Raw genomic sequence first — 18471 nt, 5'->3', positions numbered from 1 at the left:
TGTCTTTCATTACTGGACATACTGATTAACCCAGGTGTGTCTACTGCTTCTTGTTGTGACTACTGATTAATTAGGCACACCTGGATTAATCAGTGTGTCCATTAATGAAAAACAGGAAATAAAGGACCCACCTGAAGTTCAGGAAGTAGTGGGACTGTGCATAGAACCATTACCTCTATTGAGGTTGTGCACATACGTCACATGATCACGTGGTTTGCTTTTTACGACGCCATATTGGTAGGCAAGTTTTCCTTGGGTCGTACAGCGTGTTAAACGATGGACCTGCTAAACTCCTGTGTGCCGTTTATTACTTAGCTTTCACCAATGATAAATTAGGCATACAGACCGCTGGGTTCCATTGGTGGCAGCGGTGGTTCTGTTCTGCCGACCACTGTTTATAGTTATTACCGCGGTTAGCCTAGCTTCTCAGTATAGTTAGCCTGCGAGTCTGTTGCGCTTAGTGGCGTGGAAAAAAAGAATTGTCATCATGTGGTGCGGTGATGAAGACCCCTTTAAACCTACCAGGAGGGCTTCCCCTGGACTACCACCCTATAGAGACAGAGTGATTGTGGATCTACCTGCTCCCTTTGCCGGCGATGGCAGCCAGAGTTTCCTCAGCTGGAAGTGGCAGTCGGAGCTACGGCGGACGACACCAGTGAGTTCAGCTGGAGCTGGTGACAATACCCCCCACCTGTCTGTGACAGTCTGCTTTTCTACTGTGGGACAGCCTTCCCCATGCGGTCAAGTCAAATTATGCGGCCGTGAAAGAGAAGATGGGATCGGCTTTTGGACAGACACAGTTAATGGACCGTTGTACAGCTAACATACCGGCTCGTTCACAAGTTCCGGGGCAGAGCCTGGAGGTGTACGGCTGATGTGAGCCGGCTGGAGCTGGTGCTGGTGTTTTTAACTCAGAGTATGCGCGCATCACTGTTGTTAGTAAACATTGAAACTCATGTATGGTGCCAAACACGAGTCCAAAGAAAAACACGATATAAAGCAACAGTTCTGACTTTCTGGATCCAGATAGTGTGCCTACCAATATGGCGGTGTAAACAACAATCACATGACCAGTGACGTCAGCTGCAAGTCCTCAATATATGTGCCAAGTTTGAAGTAAATTGAAACAATATGAACTTTGACCTACTTTTTCCAAAATGCAATCACATCTATTCTGGGTCACAGGCAATCTATAAACCCAGTTTGGTATGAATTCAACCAAGAGTTTTACTGCTACAGTGTAAACAAAGAAACAAATCGAACCAAAAACAATACCCCTTGCCTCCCCTTTGGGTGGTGGGGTAATTCCCTTTCCTTCAAATACCCCTTCAAACACCCCTCCCAAACCTCTTGCTTTTTCTGCAGAACAAACAGTTCAAATCTGCAGAACAAATGTAATTCTAAATGACCTGAAGTCATTTCATGCAATTCAAGTGCCAGTGTTTTTCAGTGGATGGCAGTTATCTTGGTAAAGTAGACATTTGAAAGATGTATATAGGTAATTATATGACCCTGAGTGTGGTAAATATGTTTTTACAAGCAGACAAGGTGTGTGCAAAATGTCAGAACATATTTTCACTTAATGTGTGTTAGGTGAACACAGATCGTTTTGTAAGTATTATATTGAGAACAAAATGTGTTCACTTAGTTTATTGTAAGAGTCGTGTTCACATTTTGGGGTGGCTGTGGCTCATGAGGTAGAGCAGGTGGTCCAATAACCAGAGGGTTGGCGCTCTGTCCTAGTCACATGTCCTTGGGCAAGACACTTCACCTGCCTTACCTCCAGTGTCACACAGGTGTATGAATGTGTATGAATGTTTGTTGGTAGACAGAACAGTTGTTGGTGTGGGTTGGTAGCCACGCCTCCATCAGTCCTGGGGCAGACTGTGAATGTGAGAATGAATGAATAATGGATCCAATGTAAGCCCTTGAGTGTGCAAAGTAGAAAAGCATGACATAAATCCAGTACATCATTATGTATTATTATTTTACCTTAGAAGAAGCTCACAGTGACATTGAACATTTTTTTATGTCTGTTTTTGAAAAATATGTTTCTTTGGTTGAATTGTATAAATGTGAACTACAAATTTAGGACAGAGGAAAACTAAAGCCAGACCAGTAGAGAACCACTGACATTCTGCAGATAGAACATGAAAAATTAAAATGTTTTTTTTTTTTGTTTTTTTACTTTTTCATGTACCTCAATTTTCACTAGGTTCCACAAAATTATTTGACACTACATTTCAAGGGAGTAGGTTTGATTTGGATATTGGTGGGGACACTAAAGTGCTCCAAGGTAGCACTCCTGAAAGTTGATGTTTTTTTGCATTTGTAATCATCATTTCACGTCATGTAGAGCTGATCAAACAAGCAAACAATCATAATCAGGAAAAATAATTCAGTAATTGACATGTTTATAATGAATATCTGAATATTTAAAGACAATACAAGAATTTAATGCATTCTGCAAAGTTATTCTAATGACTAACATATCCATCATTATTTAACCTCAACTGTGAATTTACAGCCTCTCCTCCTCTACCTCTTCCTCTACCTCCTCCTCTTCCTCCTCCTCCTCTCTACTGTCTGTCACCTGACACAAATATGTTGATTCATGACATATGCACAGATTCTGTATACAATGGTCATAGAGTTTGATGGTCCAGTTATTGCAAAGGCTTTTACTTTCAATCATTATTATTATTATTTATTCCCCAAAAATATGGATAAAATCACACGAGCATCTAGAATCTGAGGTTTTATTGTATTTTTCCCACAAATTTTCTTTATTTGTGTTTTTTATACAGTTGCTCTCTTCTATACAATCATATAAAAATAATAAGTAACTAGAAGCACTCGGAGAGCGCAGACCTCCGCCAAGGCTGATCAGTGGGCCGCCCCGTGGGCCCCCCCGCCCCCGAATACCACCAAAATTTAATCATTTCTTCCTTATCCCATTTCCAACAAACCCTGAAAATTTCATCCAAATCTGTCCATAACTTTTTGAGTTATGTTGCACACTAACGGACAGACAAACAAACAGACAGACAAACAAACAAACAAACAAACAAACAAACCCTGGCAAAAACATAACCTCCTTGGTGGAGGTAAAAATAACTTTAAAAAAGCGTATCTGTTTGGTATTAAATATTGTCTTTTATTCAGTATCTGTGTTGTTGAGCCTCTACACTTTTATAACGCTCTTCCTGCTGTTTCTAAACATCCCAACTTCCATACCTGTATTTACAGAACCAGAACCCTTCTACATGTCATCTGTGCTCTGTGATAAAACAACACACACTTGGATTTCACCATCACATCAAAGAGGAAACAGATCAGAGGTGGAGACACATTCAACAGAACAAAGATCACTTCCCAGAAATGACAGTGAAAGTTGTTTCTAGTGTGAGCAGAGCTGCAGACGTGTCTGTGGAATCGTCCAACAAACCTTAAACCCACTTCATCAGATCTGTTTCCAGTCTCAGCAGAGTCTCTACAAACAGCGGTGAGTCCAACTGAGCTGATCTACAGCTTCAACACCACACTGCAACTCCAAACACACAAATACAAGTTACTCGGTTCATTTCACACCAACTCTCCTGAAATGGTTCCTATCACTGAACCACATGGAGAAACCAACAGGATTTACATGGATTCTAGATTATTCCAGCCCATGTCCTTTAGATGGTCTGGGCTTGGACTGTTCGTCTCTTCCTGGTTTTGTCACCACTAACATTTCTGCAGTTACACTTCAATGAACTTCCTGAATATTTCAAAGTCAAATGGCCTGATTTACTAAGATCGCACAAACCTTGAGTAAATCAGACCCAAAGTATTGGACTGACGTCATGGATTTGAAACATTGCTGTGGAGTCATGTGACTGACCAATCACACTTATATGAAGACCGACATGACTTTTATGTAAATGATCACATTATGATAAAAACTGATAATATAATTAAAAATATTTCAAAGTTCAAGGTTCACTTTATTTTCTCCCATGGGAGAAATGTGGCTGAGACAAAGACAAAAACAAGCTGCAACTGCAACATAAAACAGAACACATGCTGCAAAAAATACGTAAAATATGTGACATATATTAAATAAGTTAAAATATTTTAAAGAAAAAAAACCCCTCAAATACACACATACATACATGCATATATATATATACATACACACATACATACATGCATATATACATACATTTGTACAAATCATTTGACTTCCTCCTTTTGGTAGCTCCAGCTAACTGCTCATTATTGACCTTGATTTAAAGGGGGATAAAAGAATGTTTAAACGGTTGAACCTGCACAGCAGGACTCTGTACCTTCTGCCTGAAGTCAACAGAACATACTCTGGAAACAGGACATGTGATGGTGGTCTGTATTTAAGTCTTGCGTCATGAGTGGACCAGGGGTCCCCATGATCTTCCTTTCCATCTTCACCAGGTTATGAATGTGAGTTTTGGATTTGACTGTCAGAGCCCAAACCAGCAGATGATTTCAGTGATGTGTATGTTCTGTTGGTCCATAGATATGGCTGCTGCCGGTCGGGTCCGATCTGAAGATCAGTTCCTGTGTTCCATCTGTCTGGATGTCTTCACTGATCCAGTCACCACACCATGTGGACACAACTTCTGCAAATCCTGCATCTTTGAACACTGGAGGGTTAATGTCCCATATAAGTGTCCCATGTGTAAAGAGGTTTTCAACACAAAACCTCAGCTGAAGATCAACACTTTCATCTCAGAGATGATGGCTCAGTTCAGACATGAAGCTCAACATGAACCAAACATCTCCAGCTCAGACCAACAAGCTGCCAAACCAGGAGAAGTTCCCTGTGACGTCTGCACTGAACCCAAACTGAAGGCCCTGAAGTCCTGCCTGGTGTGTCTGACCTCCTACTGTCAGACTCATCTGGAACCTCATCTGACAGTTCCAGTACTGAAAAGACATCAGCTGATCCACCCTGTGGAGAACCTGGAGGACAGGATGTGTAGGAAACACGACAAACCTCTGGAGCTGTTCTGTAAAACCGACCACACATGTATCTGTAACCACTGCACCTACTCAGACCACAGAAGTCATGACGTTACTCCTCTGAAAGAAGAACATGAAGAACAGAAGCCAGAGCTGAAGAAGACAGAGGCTGAAATTCAGCAGATGATCCAGGAGAGACGACTGAAGATCCAGGAGATCCAACGGTCAGTGGAGCTCAGTAAGAACGCTGCAGAAAGAAAGACAGCAGAAGGTGTTGAGGTCTACACTGCTCTGATGGACTCTGTTCAGAGAAGTCTGGACCAGTTCTTAGAGGAGATCCAAGAAAAGCAGAGGAGCACCGAGAAACAGGCTGAAGACTTCATCAAAGAGCTGGACCAGGAAATCTGTGAGCTGGAGAAGAGAAGCACTGAGGTGAAGCAGCTCTCAGGCTCTGAGGACCACCTCCACTTTGTCCAGAGGTTCACATGTGTCAAAGCTGCTCCATCCATGAAGACCTGGACAAAGGTCAGCGTCCGTCCACCATCATATGAGGGGACTGTGGTGAGAGCTGTGTCTGAGCTGGAGGACAAACTCACAGAAGACATGAAGAAGGTGTTTGAAGCTGAGCTGAAGAGAGTCCGACAGTATGAGGTGGATCTGACTCTGGATCCAGATACAGCAAATCCTTATCTCATCCTGTCTGATGATGGAAAAAAGGTTCATGATGGTGATAAAAAGAAGAAACTTCCAGACAAACCACAGAGGTTTTCTGAATGTGTTTCCATCTTAGCGAAGCAGAGGTTCTCTTCAGGCAGGTTTTACTTCGAGGTTCAGGTCAAAGGAAAGACTGCCTGGACTTTAGGAGTGACCACAGAGTCCAGCAACAGGAAAGGATCGATCATCTATAGTCCTCAGAACGGATACTGGACCATCAGGTTGAGAAATGGAAATGAGTACACAGCTTGTGCTGGTCCTTCTGTCCTTCTGTCTGTGAAGTCTGGTCTTCAGAAGGTGGGGGTGTTTGTGGATTATGAGGAGGGTCTGGTCTCCTTTTATGACGTAGGTTCTTCAGTTCTCATCTACTCCTTCACTGGCTGCTGCTTCAATCACAAACTCCTCCCATACTTCAGTCCAAAGTTGAATGCTGGAGGTACAAACTCTGCTCCTCTGATCATCACTCCTGTCGACACTGAGTAAGAAATTCATCAAATGGACAGATTTTCTCTGATTTACTGGAGTCACTAAACTTAGTGATGATGTAAACTGTTTGAACGTGTCTGAATCTGGATCCAAATGCACTGAAATACTAACATTTGTGCTGAGAATAATCCTGGTTTGACACATTCTGATGCCTGTGATTTAATCCAATGATAATGATGGTGTTTGAATGTGAACATGAATTCAAATGTTGGGATTGTGAACGTGTTTCCATGATGGGATTGATTTTATACATTTAAATGATAGAAGTGTTCAGGAGAATTCAATATTCAATAATAACGGTAAAGATTCTGTTCATCAGCTGTAATAAATACAGTCATATACTGTCTTCATTCAAAATCAGAAAAACCATTAAATATTAAATGTTTGCTGAGTTGTTTTCTATTTGTTCACAGACAAACACATGTAATTATTGTAAACACTGTAATTCTTTTCACATCAGCTCAGACGGAGGTTATACAGTAATATTTAAGACCAAATATATTGAAATGATTCATCAGTTCTTCAAATGTTTTCTGATTAAATTGACTGACGTTGAAATCCAGTCAATCCATTTGATAAATCACAAACCTTCAACTTCTGTGGATGATTCTGCTCAAATATCTGAACTATGGATTTACATGGAAACTATGAAGAAATAGATGAAAATATTCCCATTATTTCCTCTTTGTCTGTGAAATGTCAAACTTCAATAAATATATTAAACTGTAAACAGATTTGTTTGGAGTTTCTTCTGTTTTATCTAAAACTGTAATTCTCTAGTAAATAGTATAGAGTAAATAATAGAGAAAATTATGCAAAAATGCAGAGTTTTACAGCCGGATAAAAGCATTGTCTGAATAAATCCAGGTTGTTGATTGTGAATGTGCTTCAACAGATCATCATGTGTCCTTTAGTCCAGATCACCCAGCCTCAGAAGAACAAATGGAAGAACTAGGAACATCTGAAGAGTTTAGACATGGGACATCTGTGGAAAAGGCTCTTTTTCAGTCCAGTCTGTCATTAACTGAACACAAACCCAGTGTGTCCAGTGTGTTCACTGGTCAATCAGTATTTACTTTTTTTTTTTTTTTTAATTTAATTTCATTGATTACTTTTTTTTTTTTTTTTTTCATTTTGGCGCTTATTTTCTTCATGTTATTTACTTTTGTGACTATTTTTTTATCCACTTTTGTTCATTATTTAATTAATTAATTTATATATTTAATTTCTTCAAATTACTTCAGTTTGTGGCTTATTTTGTTCTTGTTACTCATTGTGTTGTTATTTATTAACAATTTTTTGTTCATTTTATTCATTGTTTTGAGTGTTTTTGCTTATTTTGTTGCTTACTTTCTTCATGTTATTTATTTTTTGTGACTATTTTTTATCCACTTTTGTTCATTATTTTACTTTTTTATTTCTTCAAATTGCTTCAGTTTGTGGCTTATTTTGTTCATGGTACTTATTGTTTTATTGATTTATTAATAATTTTTGTTCATTTAATTCATTATTTTGGATTTTTTTGATCATTTTGTTACTTTTTTCTTCATGTTATTTAATTTTTTTAAAAAACTATTTTCATTCTCTTTTGTTTATTTCATTCATTATTTTACTTAATTTGTTGTTGTTTTTTCCCTTCAAATTACTTCAGTTTGTGGCTTATTTTGTTCATGTGTCTTATTTTGTTTATTTATTAATCATTTTTGTTCATTTTATTTATTACTTTGGGTGTTTTGCTCATTTTGTTGCTTATTTCATCTTTTTTTTTTTTACTTTAGAAATGTTTTTCACTTAATTTTTCTCATTTATTATTTTTCAAGTCCTTTTTAAAATTCATTTTTGTTCATTTTACTTATTAACATAAACAAATCCAGCATGTCCATCCACTGTCACTGATCCAACTCCATGGGTTTTACTGGTGAATCAATGTTGTAGAAGATGACGGTGTTTCCATGGTAACTACATGGTACTGAATGTCCAAATGGGTCATATCTGACGACCATGAAAAGATGGACTGTATTTTACACCAATTATTGACATGGACTGATAAGATTAGTGAATCAACAGGTATATTTGTTCATCAAATTTGAAAATCCACACACAATGGAGTGGACTTTGGGTTTTGCACATTTTGTGGGAAAAACATGAGGGGGTTGTGTGACTGTAAAGTTATTAAATGTACAACATACCATTCATTAGTTATTCACCCAAGCATATCACACTATAAACATGTTCAGTTCCTGTCTTCTACTATATGTTACCTTTGGATTATATCCCATAATTGCTTTTATTGTCAGAAAACTGTATCATAATAAAAAATAGGGGTCAAAATACAAAAAGAGCAATCTGAGGTGCTTTGTAAAATATAGTTACCAGGAGTCCAAGTACCCTGTTTGGACTTAATCAGATTTATGTTCAGTGTTCTCCCAGCTGACACAGCAGAACTTTGATCGAACCTTTAAATCCAACTCACAGCACCATAAACACATCTGTTTTCTGTTTTACCATTTGTACTTTTATATAGTTTTCCAAACTTTGTCTCTACAAAGGTCAAGTACATAAAAACAGAACATTTTATACTTTCATTCACAGTAAAAGAAAGTCCTACTTAAATATGCAGAGGCTAAACAGACAGCTCAGCGTGGTATCCTAGGAATTAACGTCATATAGCAGTAGTGCAAGTCAACAAGATCATGTGATTGAGATTTCCAGACGTGGTTTTCAGGGCTGATCAGTCTAAGTGCAGGTCGGCTCTGTGGCTTGTTTCCCTGCTTTGGCACAGGAGTTGGAAGGTTAGCTCAGAGCACTCAGGGATCCAGAGCCATGTTGTCGATTCCAATCTTGTGTCTCCGAGGCTGTACAGGAAGCACAAAGCAGTGAATGTCAGTCAGCATCAACAGTTTGTCTTAAAGTGACTGAGCCTGTTTACATGACTATAAAAATCTGATATGTGGAAGTAATCAGATAATTGTGATCATCAGATCTGAGGCGTTCACATGCACTTAAGAAATGCAATCATCGAAAAACCCTGGTTTAGACATTCGTTATCGGATTTCTGTCAGAGTACGTACATATATAGTGATGGTCAGTGGCGGCTGCTCGTCTTTCAGACAGGGGAAGCTTATTGTCGGCTTACATCAACAAAAAGTCAAGTTATTTCAACATAAATTCAGCTCTCTATTCCTTTTTAAGAAAGTGGTCAGTGACCTCATGGTACCAAGTAAACAAGAAAATGTTGAAATTATGTTAAATTGAAACACGGAAGTACAATGAGTGTGTTTTATTTACAGTGCAAGAAATGAACAAGTAATTTCATAGTGGTTTCTCTCTTGATTTCACAGCAGAATGCACGACGGTATTAAACTGAACTGTGTCAAGTGAGGGAGTAGATCTCAAACTAGCTGTCAGTCAAATGGGATTCAGCCTTTGGACTGATCCTACAATCAGCATGTGGAATCCTGGCGTCCAGCCCGGCCGAGCTCTGCCCACAGCTCCATTCACCCCCAGAGACACCGGGCGTCTGGGGGCGGGACAACATCGTGACATTTATCCAATTACCGTCCAGTTTTGAAGCAATGAAAAAAACTTCCACTCAGTCCCACTGAAGTGCATGGACGCTGAGCGTCTACGGACAAATGCACTGAGCAGAGATCGAATGAGAAAACAGCACAACGGGAATGGAGGAGAAGTGAACAACATCGAGTCTGTTGATTTGTGATAAAGCTGATTCTGAACGAACTCATCTGTGAGATGAACGTGTTCGAACACATTTGTAGCCAATAAAATGTCAACACAACCGAACAGATTTAACCATTTAATTTTCATAATTTTAGGGGAAGTCGGGCTTCCCCTGCAGTCTGTGAGAAATTGCCTCTGGTGATGATGGACTCAAACTTCGTCTTATTTCCTCCGCCAGGGGGTATTGTGATCACTTTGCTTTGTGTGTTTGTTTGTTTGTTTGTTCATAACTTTACAGGAAAACTATTCCAACCATCTTTACCAAATTGTCCCCACAGATAGGCCTAGGCCCTGGGACCAACCCATTCAATTTTGGGCCAAGTAGGCCAAAGTTCAAGGTCACAGCAAGGTCACAAAATCTACAATTTTCCTATCTCTCATCATTGAGCAATTTTCGAAAATTCATAAAAAATTCAAAATGACTCCGATTAGCCTCCAATTTGATCCACCTGCAGCTTAGAACAATATCTTGTATCTGGCACAAAATTGTCCACATCCACTGTGGAATGTGGACTCTGTGGACATTTCAATTTAACATTGAAAATTCCATTTACAACACATTTTTCATTATAACTCAACAAACATTGATTGGAATTTAATATAATTTGACATACACATGACTGGTACCACGCTTCAACTTTTTTTGCTGTATGGAACAACCTTGAAACTTTAATTTAAAAAGAAATAGTCGATCCACACATGCACACCGTTCAGGGTGCTTGGTGAAGGTTTGCGTTCTCTGAACACTTGTTTTCTCCTCACATTTATTTTCTAATAGTTTTTTATGCATGTGCAGATGTAAAAAGAATGAAATACATCAGATTAACCTGTATACATGCAGGAAGATATCAGAGTATTGAGGAGAAAGCCAGGTGTGTTAATGTGATTTCTCATAATCAGATTACTGCTGTTATCTGATAAAACCTCAGATTGTTTTGTAAACATGATCCCTTGAATAATCTGATAATGATCAGATAATGATCAGAGTTAGTGTGCATGGAAACGGGCTCATTGTGACACAGAGTCTATCAGATCTATCTGTCGTTTATGTTTACCTTGTCATCGTCACAGCAACAGCAGCAGCAGCAGCGGATCAGGACCAGGATGACCATCATCAAGACCATACCTGGTACAATACAGCCCGTTAACAGGACATCAACACACATCACACATCAGCACTGTTCACTGTGGAAACACCACTCCCACAGCTGTAAGCAGAACATCACATCACACATAAGAAATAAACATGTCATGACTTTTCCCGCATAGGAGTGAACTCGCAACATGGCTCGAAAATTACATCAAAGTGCCAAAGAAGTGTAAAAATCTGCAGCTTCCAAAATGACCACTATGGTCTGTGTCAGAAAAGTGAAAGAATCCATGAGGATAAAGAGGAGATGTAAACTTTGAACTAAAGCCAGTTCAGTTCAGGCTCTCATAAAGTGTAATACCACTGACGGCCACTAGATGTTGCACCAAAAAGGCAACTTATGTTTTTCTCCAGGAGTCATTCTGGTCTCATTTGGTTTTAATTGGACCCTCTAGGTTCTAGAGCAGGGGTGTCAAACATGTGGCCCGGGGGCCAAATGCAGCCCGCCAATGGGTCCAGTTCGGCCCCTGGGATGTTTTTGCAAAGTGCAAAAATTCCACAGTCTTGGATTGAATTAAGCAAAAAAAAAAATTATCTTGAATTGAGGAAAAAATCTTGAATTAAGCAAAAAAAAAAAAAAAAAAAATCTTCAATTAAGTAAAAAAAAATTTCAATTAAGCCCAAAAAAAAAATTCTAATTTAGCATAAAATATTGAATTAAGCCAAAAAAATCTTCAATTAAGTAAAAAAAAATCTTCAATTAAGCCAAATAAAAATTTCAAATTTAGCAACAAATCTTGACTTACGCAAAAAAAGTCTTCAATTAAGTAAAAAAAATCTTCAATTAAGCCAAAAAAATCTCAAATTTAGCAACAAATCTTGAATTAAGCCAAAAAATAAAAAAAATCTTCAATTAAGTAAAAAAAAATCTTGAATTAAGCCAAAAAAACATCTTCACTTAAGTAAAAAAAATCTTGAATTAAGCAAAAAAAATTCTTCAAATAAGTAAAAAAAATCTTGAATTAAACCAAAAAAAGATCTAGAATTAACAACCTAATTTTTTTTTCGTTTTAGTGCAAAAAATAACATTAAATTAAGCAAATATTTACATTTACAAACCATCCTGTAACAATAAAATGTGAATAACCTGAACAAATATGAAGAACCTGAAATGTCTAAAGAAAATCAAGCACAATTTTAACAATTTTTCTGCCTGTTCCTCAGTGTTTAGTGTCTTTGTAGATCTGATCCATAATGCACATGTAGAAATGATAAATTGAGGAATAATATTTTTTAAAACTGCACTAAACTTTCTTACGTTTTTTAATTTAAATTTCAGTTTTTTTTTCAGTTTTTTTTTTTGGTTTGGATAGTTTAGAAAAGTAAGTATTTTCATAATTTCATGGTTTTTTTTTTTTTTTTACACTAAAACAAAGACAAAAATTTGGAGTTGTCATTATTTCTAGGTTATTATGTTATTGTTTTTCTGGTCCGGCCCACTGCAGATCAAATTTAGCTGAATATGGCCCCTGAACTAAAATGAGTTTGACGCCCCTGTTCTAGAGCATCTTCAACTCATTGTTTAGTTAATAAAATTTTACAACAAAAAGAAGCTTTGACATCTGCTGTGCCAGGCTTTGATTGACAGATGTGATTGACGGCTCACTCGCCTACTGAGATGGATTTTCATAACTGTTAAAGATTACAATGTTATTTTAGCTGCATATTTTCCACCACCTTCACTCACCAATAAAGATGAAAAAGATGGCGAACGAGGCTATGTCCCAGTCTGACTGGAACAGCTGCTTGGACTGGAGTCTGGAGACCACGTCGTTGAACTGGTCCTCAAACTCCTGCTGCAGGTTGCTGTCGGCCATGGCTCTGTCTGCGCTCGAGGACACAGAAGAGGACGTGTCAAGAAGTGTGTCAGAAAAACCCACGGTCTGTCTGTAGTCAGTGTGTCCAACTTTTCCACTTTGTTGGTTTATTTTGTGATTTTTCAGACCCCTCTAGAGACTCTTTATCAAAAAAAGTGACTAGTGACAAATCCATCCCCTTTTTCTGGTGTTACTGGAGACTTTTGGAGACTCCGACATGAAAGCACGTATCGTTGTTTGTCTAAAACAAATCACTGAATATAAATCAGTCCCATTGACATTGACAGTTTTCTCTATTTTCTCTTTTTGGTCCATTTAGATTGTTAATGTAGACTGAAAATTAAAATGTTATAGTTAAAAATGTTCATGTATTACTGTGACCTGTTGTAGGCTACTGTGGACCGGAAGGTTAAACATAACGTGCCCACACTTGAAAACCCTCCACCTTCAGTCCACACCAAAGTTTTTGCACATACAGACGGACAGACGGACAACGAACTGATGACAATACCCTGCAGCGAGGACCGAGTGTAAAAACCAAACTACACTGAAGAAAATGAAGAAAAAAATGAACAAATAAATAACTAACTAGGGATGTCCGATAATATCTGCCCACCGATATTATCGGCCCGATATTGGCATAAAAATGTAATATCGGTGAATATCGTCATTGTTTTTTTTTGCCTATCATTAAAACCGATAAAATAATGCCTTGATTTTGCCGGCATTTACCGACATGTAAATGAAGCATTGTTTGTAGCTGAAAGAAATGTGCAGTTTTCAAAATTGTACAGTAGAGTTGCCACACTGTAATAGACTCATGGAGGGAGGGAGAGAAAAGAAATAAATATGGCATTTTTTCCACAACTTAAGTTGAAGTATGTATTCTTTGCACAGACAGTGTTTACATTTTGAAAGCCTTGTTGCATTTGAGAATGCATCCAATGGGGCATCACTATAAAATTAGGCATGATGTGTTAATTCCATGACAGGAGATATGTGATGTTACCTAAAATTAGTTTAATATCCCACATATATCGGCAGCGGTATCGGTAGATATCAGAATCGGAAATTAAGCGTTGGACAATATCAGCATATTGGTTTTTGGCAAAAAAGCCAATATCGGACATCCCTATAACTAACCTAAAACTCCTCCAGAGTGTCTCTGTTGGGTCCCTTTAACTCAGGCATGTCCAAAGTCCGGCCCGGGGGCCGATCACGGCCCGCGGTCAGATTTTACACGGCCCACAGCTTGGGTTTTATATTATATTATTTATGGCCCGCTTGGACTGTTGAACCGAGTACATGAATCATAAAAGGTTCAAAATGCAGTTTCTCCTTTCACCTCATGGTGGCAGCACCACTCTAACTCTATCTGGCTCTGTGACTTTGCCGTGAACCTTTTTCGTTAATTTCAAACCACGGCGCCTGTAAATAAAAAAAGGAAAGTTGACAGTGAGGGCCGCCGCTTCCAGGAGAGATGGGAATTACAATTTTTTTTCACTGAAAATCAAGGCAATTATGTTTGCTTAATTTGTCAAGAGACTGTTGCCTTGTTTAAGGAATTCAATGTAAAGAGACACGAGCAGACAAAACATGCTAACACATACGACAAGCTAGCAGGGAGTGAGCGCTCTGAAAAAGTGAAGCAAATTCAAGCTGCTTTAAACTCACAGCAGTGACTCTTCTTGTGAACCTGGGAGTTCAGTGAATTCACCACCAAGGCAGGATACCAAGTTGCCAGGTTAGTTGCCTCTAACTGCTGGTGTTATGTACTTGTAGATGTGACACAAAATATTACTTTCTGAATGATTTTGTGAAAGACAAGAGTAGTGGTCATATGTTTTCATCTTAAACGTTAACAGACTTTGCATTACTGAGTAATATATGAGTAATGATTACTCATATAAGTCATGTTTAAAATGAATGTGGGGTTAAGATTTTTATCAACTTGGACGTTTAAGATACTCTATACAGTTTGTTCTATGTTATCTGACTCCAGATGTGAAAGGAAGAATTGTTTTTTTTGCGTGTGTGTTTTTTTTTAATTTGTTCACACCTGAGTGGCTTAGATTTGGTTACATTGCCATTTAAAAAAATGATATTGTGACAATGAAAATAAAATTGTTGTAGAACAGCGCATTTAGATGTAATTTTTACTGTTTAAAAAACGTCCGAAGGGACCACTGGCCCCTGGCAATGTCCACATTAACAGATCTGGCCCTCTTGAAAAAAAGTTTGGACACCCCTGCTTTAGCCGGTCCCCAAGCCCAGATAAAGGAGGAGATTTGGAATTGGGACAATAAAAAAAATGACAGAGTATAGTTCATTCATAGTTCCAAACAAATTGAGGTGTTTATACCAACTTTTTTGTCTCTAACACAATGTTATTCCGCTCTCCAACTTTGTTCATTACAATTACATACACATTTATAAATATGCAAATTAGGTGATGACATAATTTACCAACTTCTATAGATTTAACACATTTGGATGTTGGTTCAGAGGCTCTGTAGTTACCATGGAAACACCGTCACCTTCTACAATATTGATTCACCAGTAAAACTGATGGAGTTTTTATGTTCAGATAATTATATATTTTGCTGAAAAAGTCACTTTTTTTTTCTGTTTTCTCTGTTTTGATATTACAACCTTTGAATTTACTCTGAGCTTTTATGAACATCTACATGATCAGTGAATTAAATATTGGAAAATACATGATTTTCACTGAAAAATGGAAAATACAGATGAGAAATGGTAATAAATGACATGAAAGTAAATGTAGAGAAAGTCGCCACAAAAATACTGAATGGTTAAAATATAGAAGTGAGGGAAAAATTAAAAGATTGCAGAGTAAAACTTTAATTGCTTTTCAGATTAATTGAAGTGTAAAAAAGTTATTATCAGTGCTTTTAACAACAGTAGAAGCACTTTTTATGCTCAAAAACTCATAAAAAAAAAGTTAAATATTTTTAATGTGAAAAGTTAATTCTATTTAATACTATGGTAAATGGTAAAAATGGACTGCACTTATATAGCACATTTCTACACCTTCATGGTGCCCAAAGCGCTTTACAAAGCCTCACATTCACCCATTCACACACACACTCATACACCACTAGGCTATTTGGAGTATGGTGTCAAAACACCATCATCTTCTATAACTTACTTATAATATTTATATTTTTATACTTTGTCTATTTTGTGTGTATTTATACTTTAATCTGCTGTGACAGGGATTACTGTCAAACAAAATTTCGTTGTATAATCATGAGCAATGACTATCTATCTATCTATTTATCTATCTATCTATCTATCTATCTATCTATCTATCTATCTATCTATCTATCTATCTATCTATCTATCTATCTATCTATCTATCTATCTATCTATCTATCTATTGTGGGGGGTTTTTCCTTACCATTGTTGGTATGTAATTATTGCTGTTCTTTACCACTTGTGGTATTGTAGTTTTTTGTTTTTTACCATTGTTGGTATGTAATTATTATCATGTAAGTTGATGGTTAACTGTTACCTGTGGTAACACCACCAGGAATGTACTTTGTTTCTATTTTTTTTTTTTTTTTTTTACACACATTTAGGTTATACAATGTAAATGCTGTCAAATGAGTTCATTCTAATTTAGTTTAGGCCTATTTTGTTCATTGTTCTGGCTTTAAGTCATAGGACAGGAGTGAGTATTTAAAATGTTATTATGTTCAGTTATTTGATGATGAGAATGGGGGTGGGATTAAATAAGTTTTTCTTCTTCCTTCTCCTTTTCGAGTATAGATGAATGATTTTTTTTTTTTTTTTAATTTTGAATTTGCATGTATTCTGTAAATGCTCGAAATAAACAAACAAATGAATGAATGAAATATCTATCTATCTATCTATCTATCTATCTATCTATCTATCTATCTATCTATCTGTCTATCTGTCTATCTGTCTAAATGACTGGATGGAGACACTTGTTTTATGTTTAGTTGATGACATATTTTACTTTAAAAGTCCATTTGTTTTCTCTATTTGATATAATAACCTTTGCATTTACTCTGAGCTTATAAGAACATCTACATAATCAGTGAATTAAATGTAAGAAATTTTTTACTTTGGAAAAATACAAAATACAGAGGATATTATAATAAATGTTTAAGTCAGATTTTAGACTATATAGCAGTAGTAGTTCAGTAGTAGCTGTGGTTCTTTAAGGGTTAAATATCTGTAAACATTCGACACTTACGTATAAAAGTGGATGCCTCTCAGTCTCTTCTGCTCAGTTTGAGAACATGGACCAGGAACTGTAAAATAATAAATGCGTAGTGACAAATCCGCTCCTATTCAACAGTCTTTCGGATGTTCAGTCAGTTATGCGCAATTCTGAACCTATTTGACGACACGTAACTGGTTTAAAGTCAAACTGTTTAAACTTAAGCTTAACCTTGTGTTTGTCTTATTATTTGGAGAGCAGCAGGTGTTTACCTGAACCTGGACCAGGGCTGTTGGTTTGATTCCGTCTCTTCCGGGTCTGAAGTCCCTGCTGTTATTGTCTCACCTGCTTCCTCCTAAACACACTCACTCATTTTCAGGGGCTGTTTGTCGCTAAAAGTTGCTACATGACGTTGCGATGCCAATGCGTGATAGGAGGGATGGACTGATGTTAAATATTTAAGCATAACAATATATATATATATATATATATATATATATATATATATATATATATATATATATATATATATATATATATATACCCTAGACTTCCAAATTTATATATATATATATATATATATATATATATATATATATATATATATATATATATATATATACATATATACACACACACACAAAATTCAAAATTAGAAGAGAAGACACTAATATCTCAAACCTTATATTAGATATGAAAAAAACATGAGGTCACACAGACCTTTCAGTCTTTGGCAGAATCACTTTATCTAAAGCGGAAGGTATTTCTAAACTCATTTATCCTTGTATTTATTTCCTCTGAAAATATTCGTCAAACTAACACAATTATTTTCCAGTTTCTGTGGAGAAATAAAACCCGCCACACAAAAAGGTCTGAGCTTGTAAAGGACGACAAAGGTGGTGTTAAAGCCCCAGATTTAGAATGTATGCACATTTAGAATTAACTGGATTAAAGTCTGTCAATCACAACCAAACTCCATGTGGTTCCACATTCCAAGGTCTTTGTTAAAGAAAATGAGAGGTTTAAATTTTATTTTGAAATGGGATTTTCATGTGAACAGGATGTCCACTTTTTATAAACAGGTCCTTCAGTTTTGGAAAATTATATTTACCCACAATTTTTCTCCTCATAATTCAACCTTATAGAATAATCAAGTAATTACAATTAATAGAAAATCAGTATTTATAAATGATTGGTACCAAAGGAACATTATATTTGTCATGGATTTAATGGATTGTGATGGTAACCTTCTAAGATATGCAGGTTTTGTGGAAAAATACAATTTAGATTGTTCTCTGAGAAAATATAACAAAATTTGTAAAGTGATCCCTTTACCTTTGCACTATTTGATTCAAAACATCTTAGTTTGTAAT

The 18471-nt window shown here is 36.8% G+C and overlaps 2 protein-coding genes across 3 annotated transcripts; one reads left to right on the top strand and one right to left on the bottom strand.

Moving 5' to 3' along the window:
* Positions 1 to 3230: 3230 nt before the first annotated feature.
* LOC115424985 (E3 ubiquitin-protein ligase TRIM39-like) lies at positions 3231 to 6884 on the top strand. Of its 2 annotated transcripts, none has more exons than XM_030142410.1 (2): positions 3231 to 3505; positions 4538 to 6883. In XM_030142410.1, exon 2 carries the CDS (start codon positions 4540 to 4542, stop codon positions 6178 to 6180), a length of 1641 nt encoding a protein of 546 aa, XP_029998270.1. In that variant the 5' UTR covers positions 3231 to 3505; positions 4538 to 4539; the 3' UTR covers positions 6181 to 6883. The 2 variants fall into 2 exon arrangements, with proteins under 2 accessions (XP_029998270.1, XP_029998271.1); XM_030142411.1 differs by lacking the exon at positions 3231 to 3505 and adding an exon at positions 4338 to 4452 and having other exon boundaries at positions 4538 to 6884.
* A 1342-nt stretch (positions 6885 to 8226) lies between these two features.
* smim22 (small integral membrane protein 22) lies at positions 8227 to 17469 on the bottom strand. Its single transcript, XM_030141547.1, has 5 exons — positions 17371 to 17469; positions 17132 to 17189; positions 12759 to 12896; positions 10977 to 11047; positions 8227 to 9038 (listed from the first exon to the last, which is right to left on the bottom strand). The coding sequence occupies exons 3-5, from the start codon at positions 12886 to 12888 to the stop codon at positions 8991 to 8993; spliced, it is 249 nt and encodes an 82-aa protein (XP_029997407.1). The 5' UTR covers positions 12889 to 12896; positions 17132 to 17189; positions 17371 to 17469; the 3' UTR covers positions 8227 to 8990.
* Between the last annotated feature and the right edge of the window lie 1002 nt (positions 17470 to 18471).

This window comes from Sphaeramia orbicularis, chromosome 8 (assembly GCF_902148855.1).
Source record: "Sphaeramia orbicularis chromosome 8, fSphaOr1.1, whole genome shotgun sequence".
In the NCBI taxonomy this organism is placed as follows: domain Eukaryota; kingdom Metazoa; phylum Chordata; class Actinopteri; order Kurtiformes; family Apogonidae; genus Sphaeramia; species Sphaeramia orbicularis.
This window is presented reverse-complemented; position numbering and strand designations above follow the sequence as displayed.

Coding starts and splice junctions, on each gene's coding strand:
- smim22 (XM_030141547.1), bottom strand. CDS start 12,888: ATGGCCGACAGCAACCTGCAGCAGGAGTTTGAGGACCAGTTCAACGAC. Junction 11,048..12,758: donor CATCTTTTTCATCTTTATTG/GTGAGTGAAGGT, acceptor GTATTGTACCAG/GTATGGTCTTGATGATGGTC. Junction 9,039..10,976: donor GTTGCTGTGACGATGACAAG/GTAAACATAAAC, acceptor CTTCCTGTACAG/CCTCGGAGACACAAGATTGG.
- LOC115424985 (XM_030142411.1), top strand. CDS start 4,540: ATGGCTGCTGCCGGTCGGGTCCGATCTGAAGATCAGTTCCTGTGTTCC.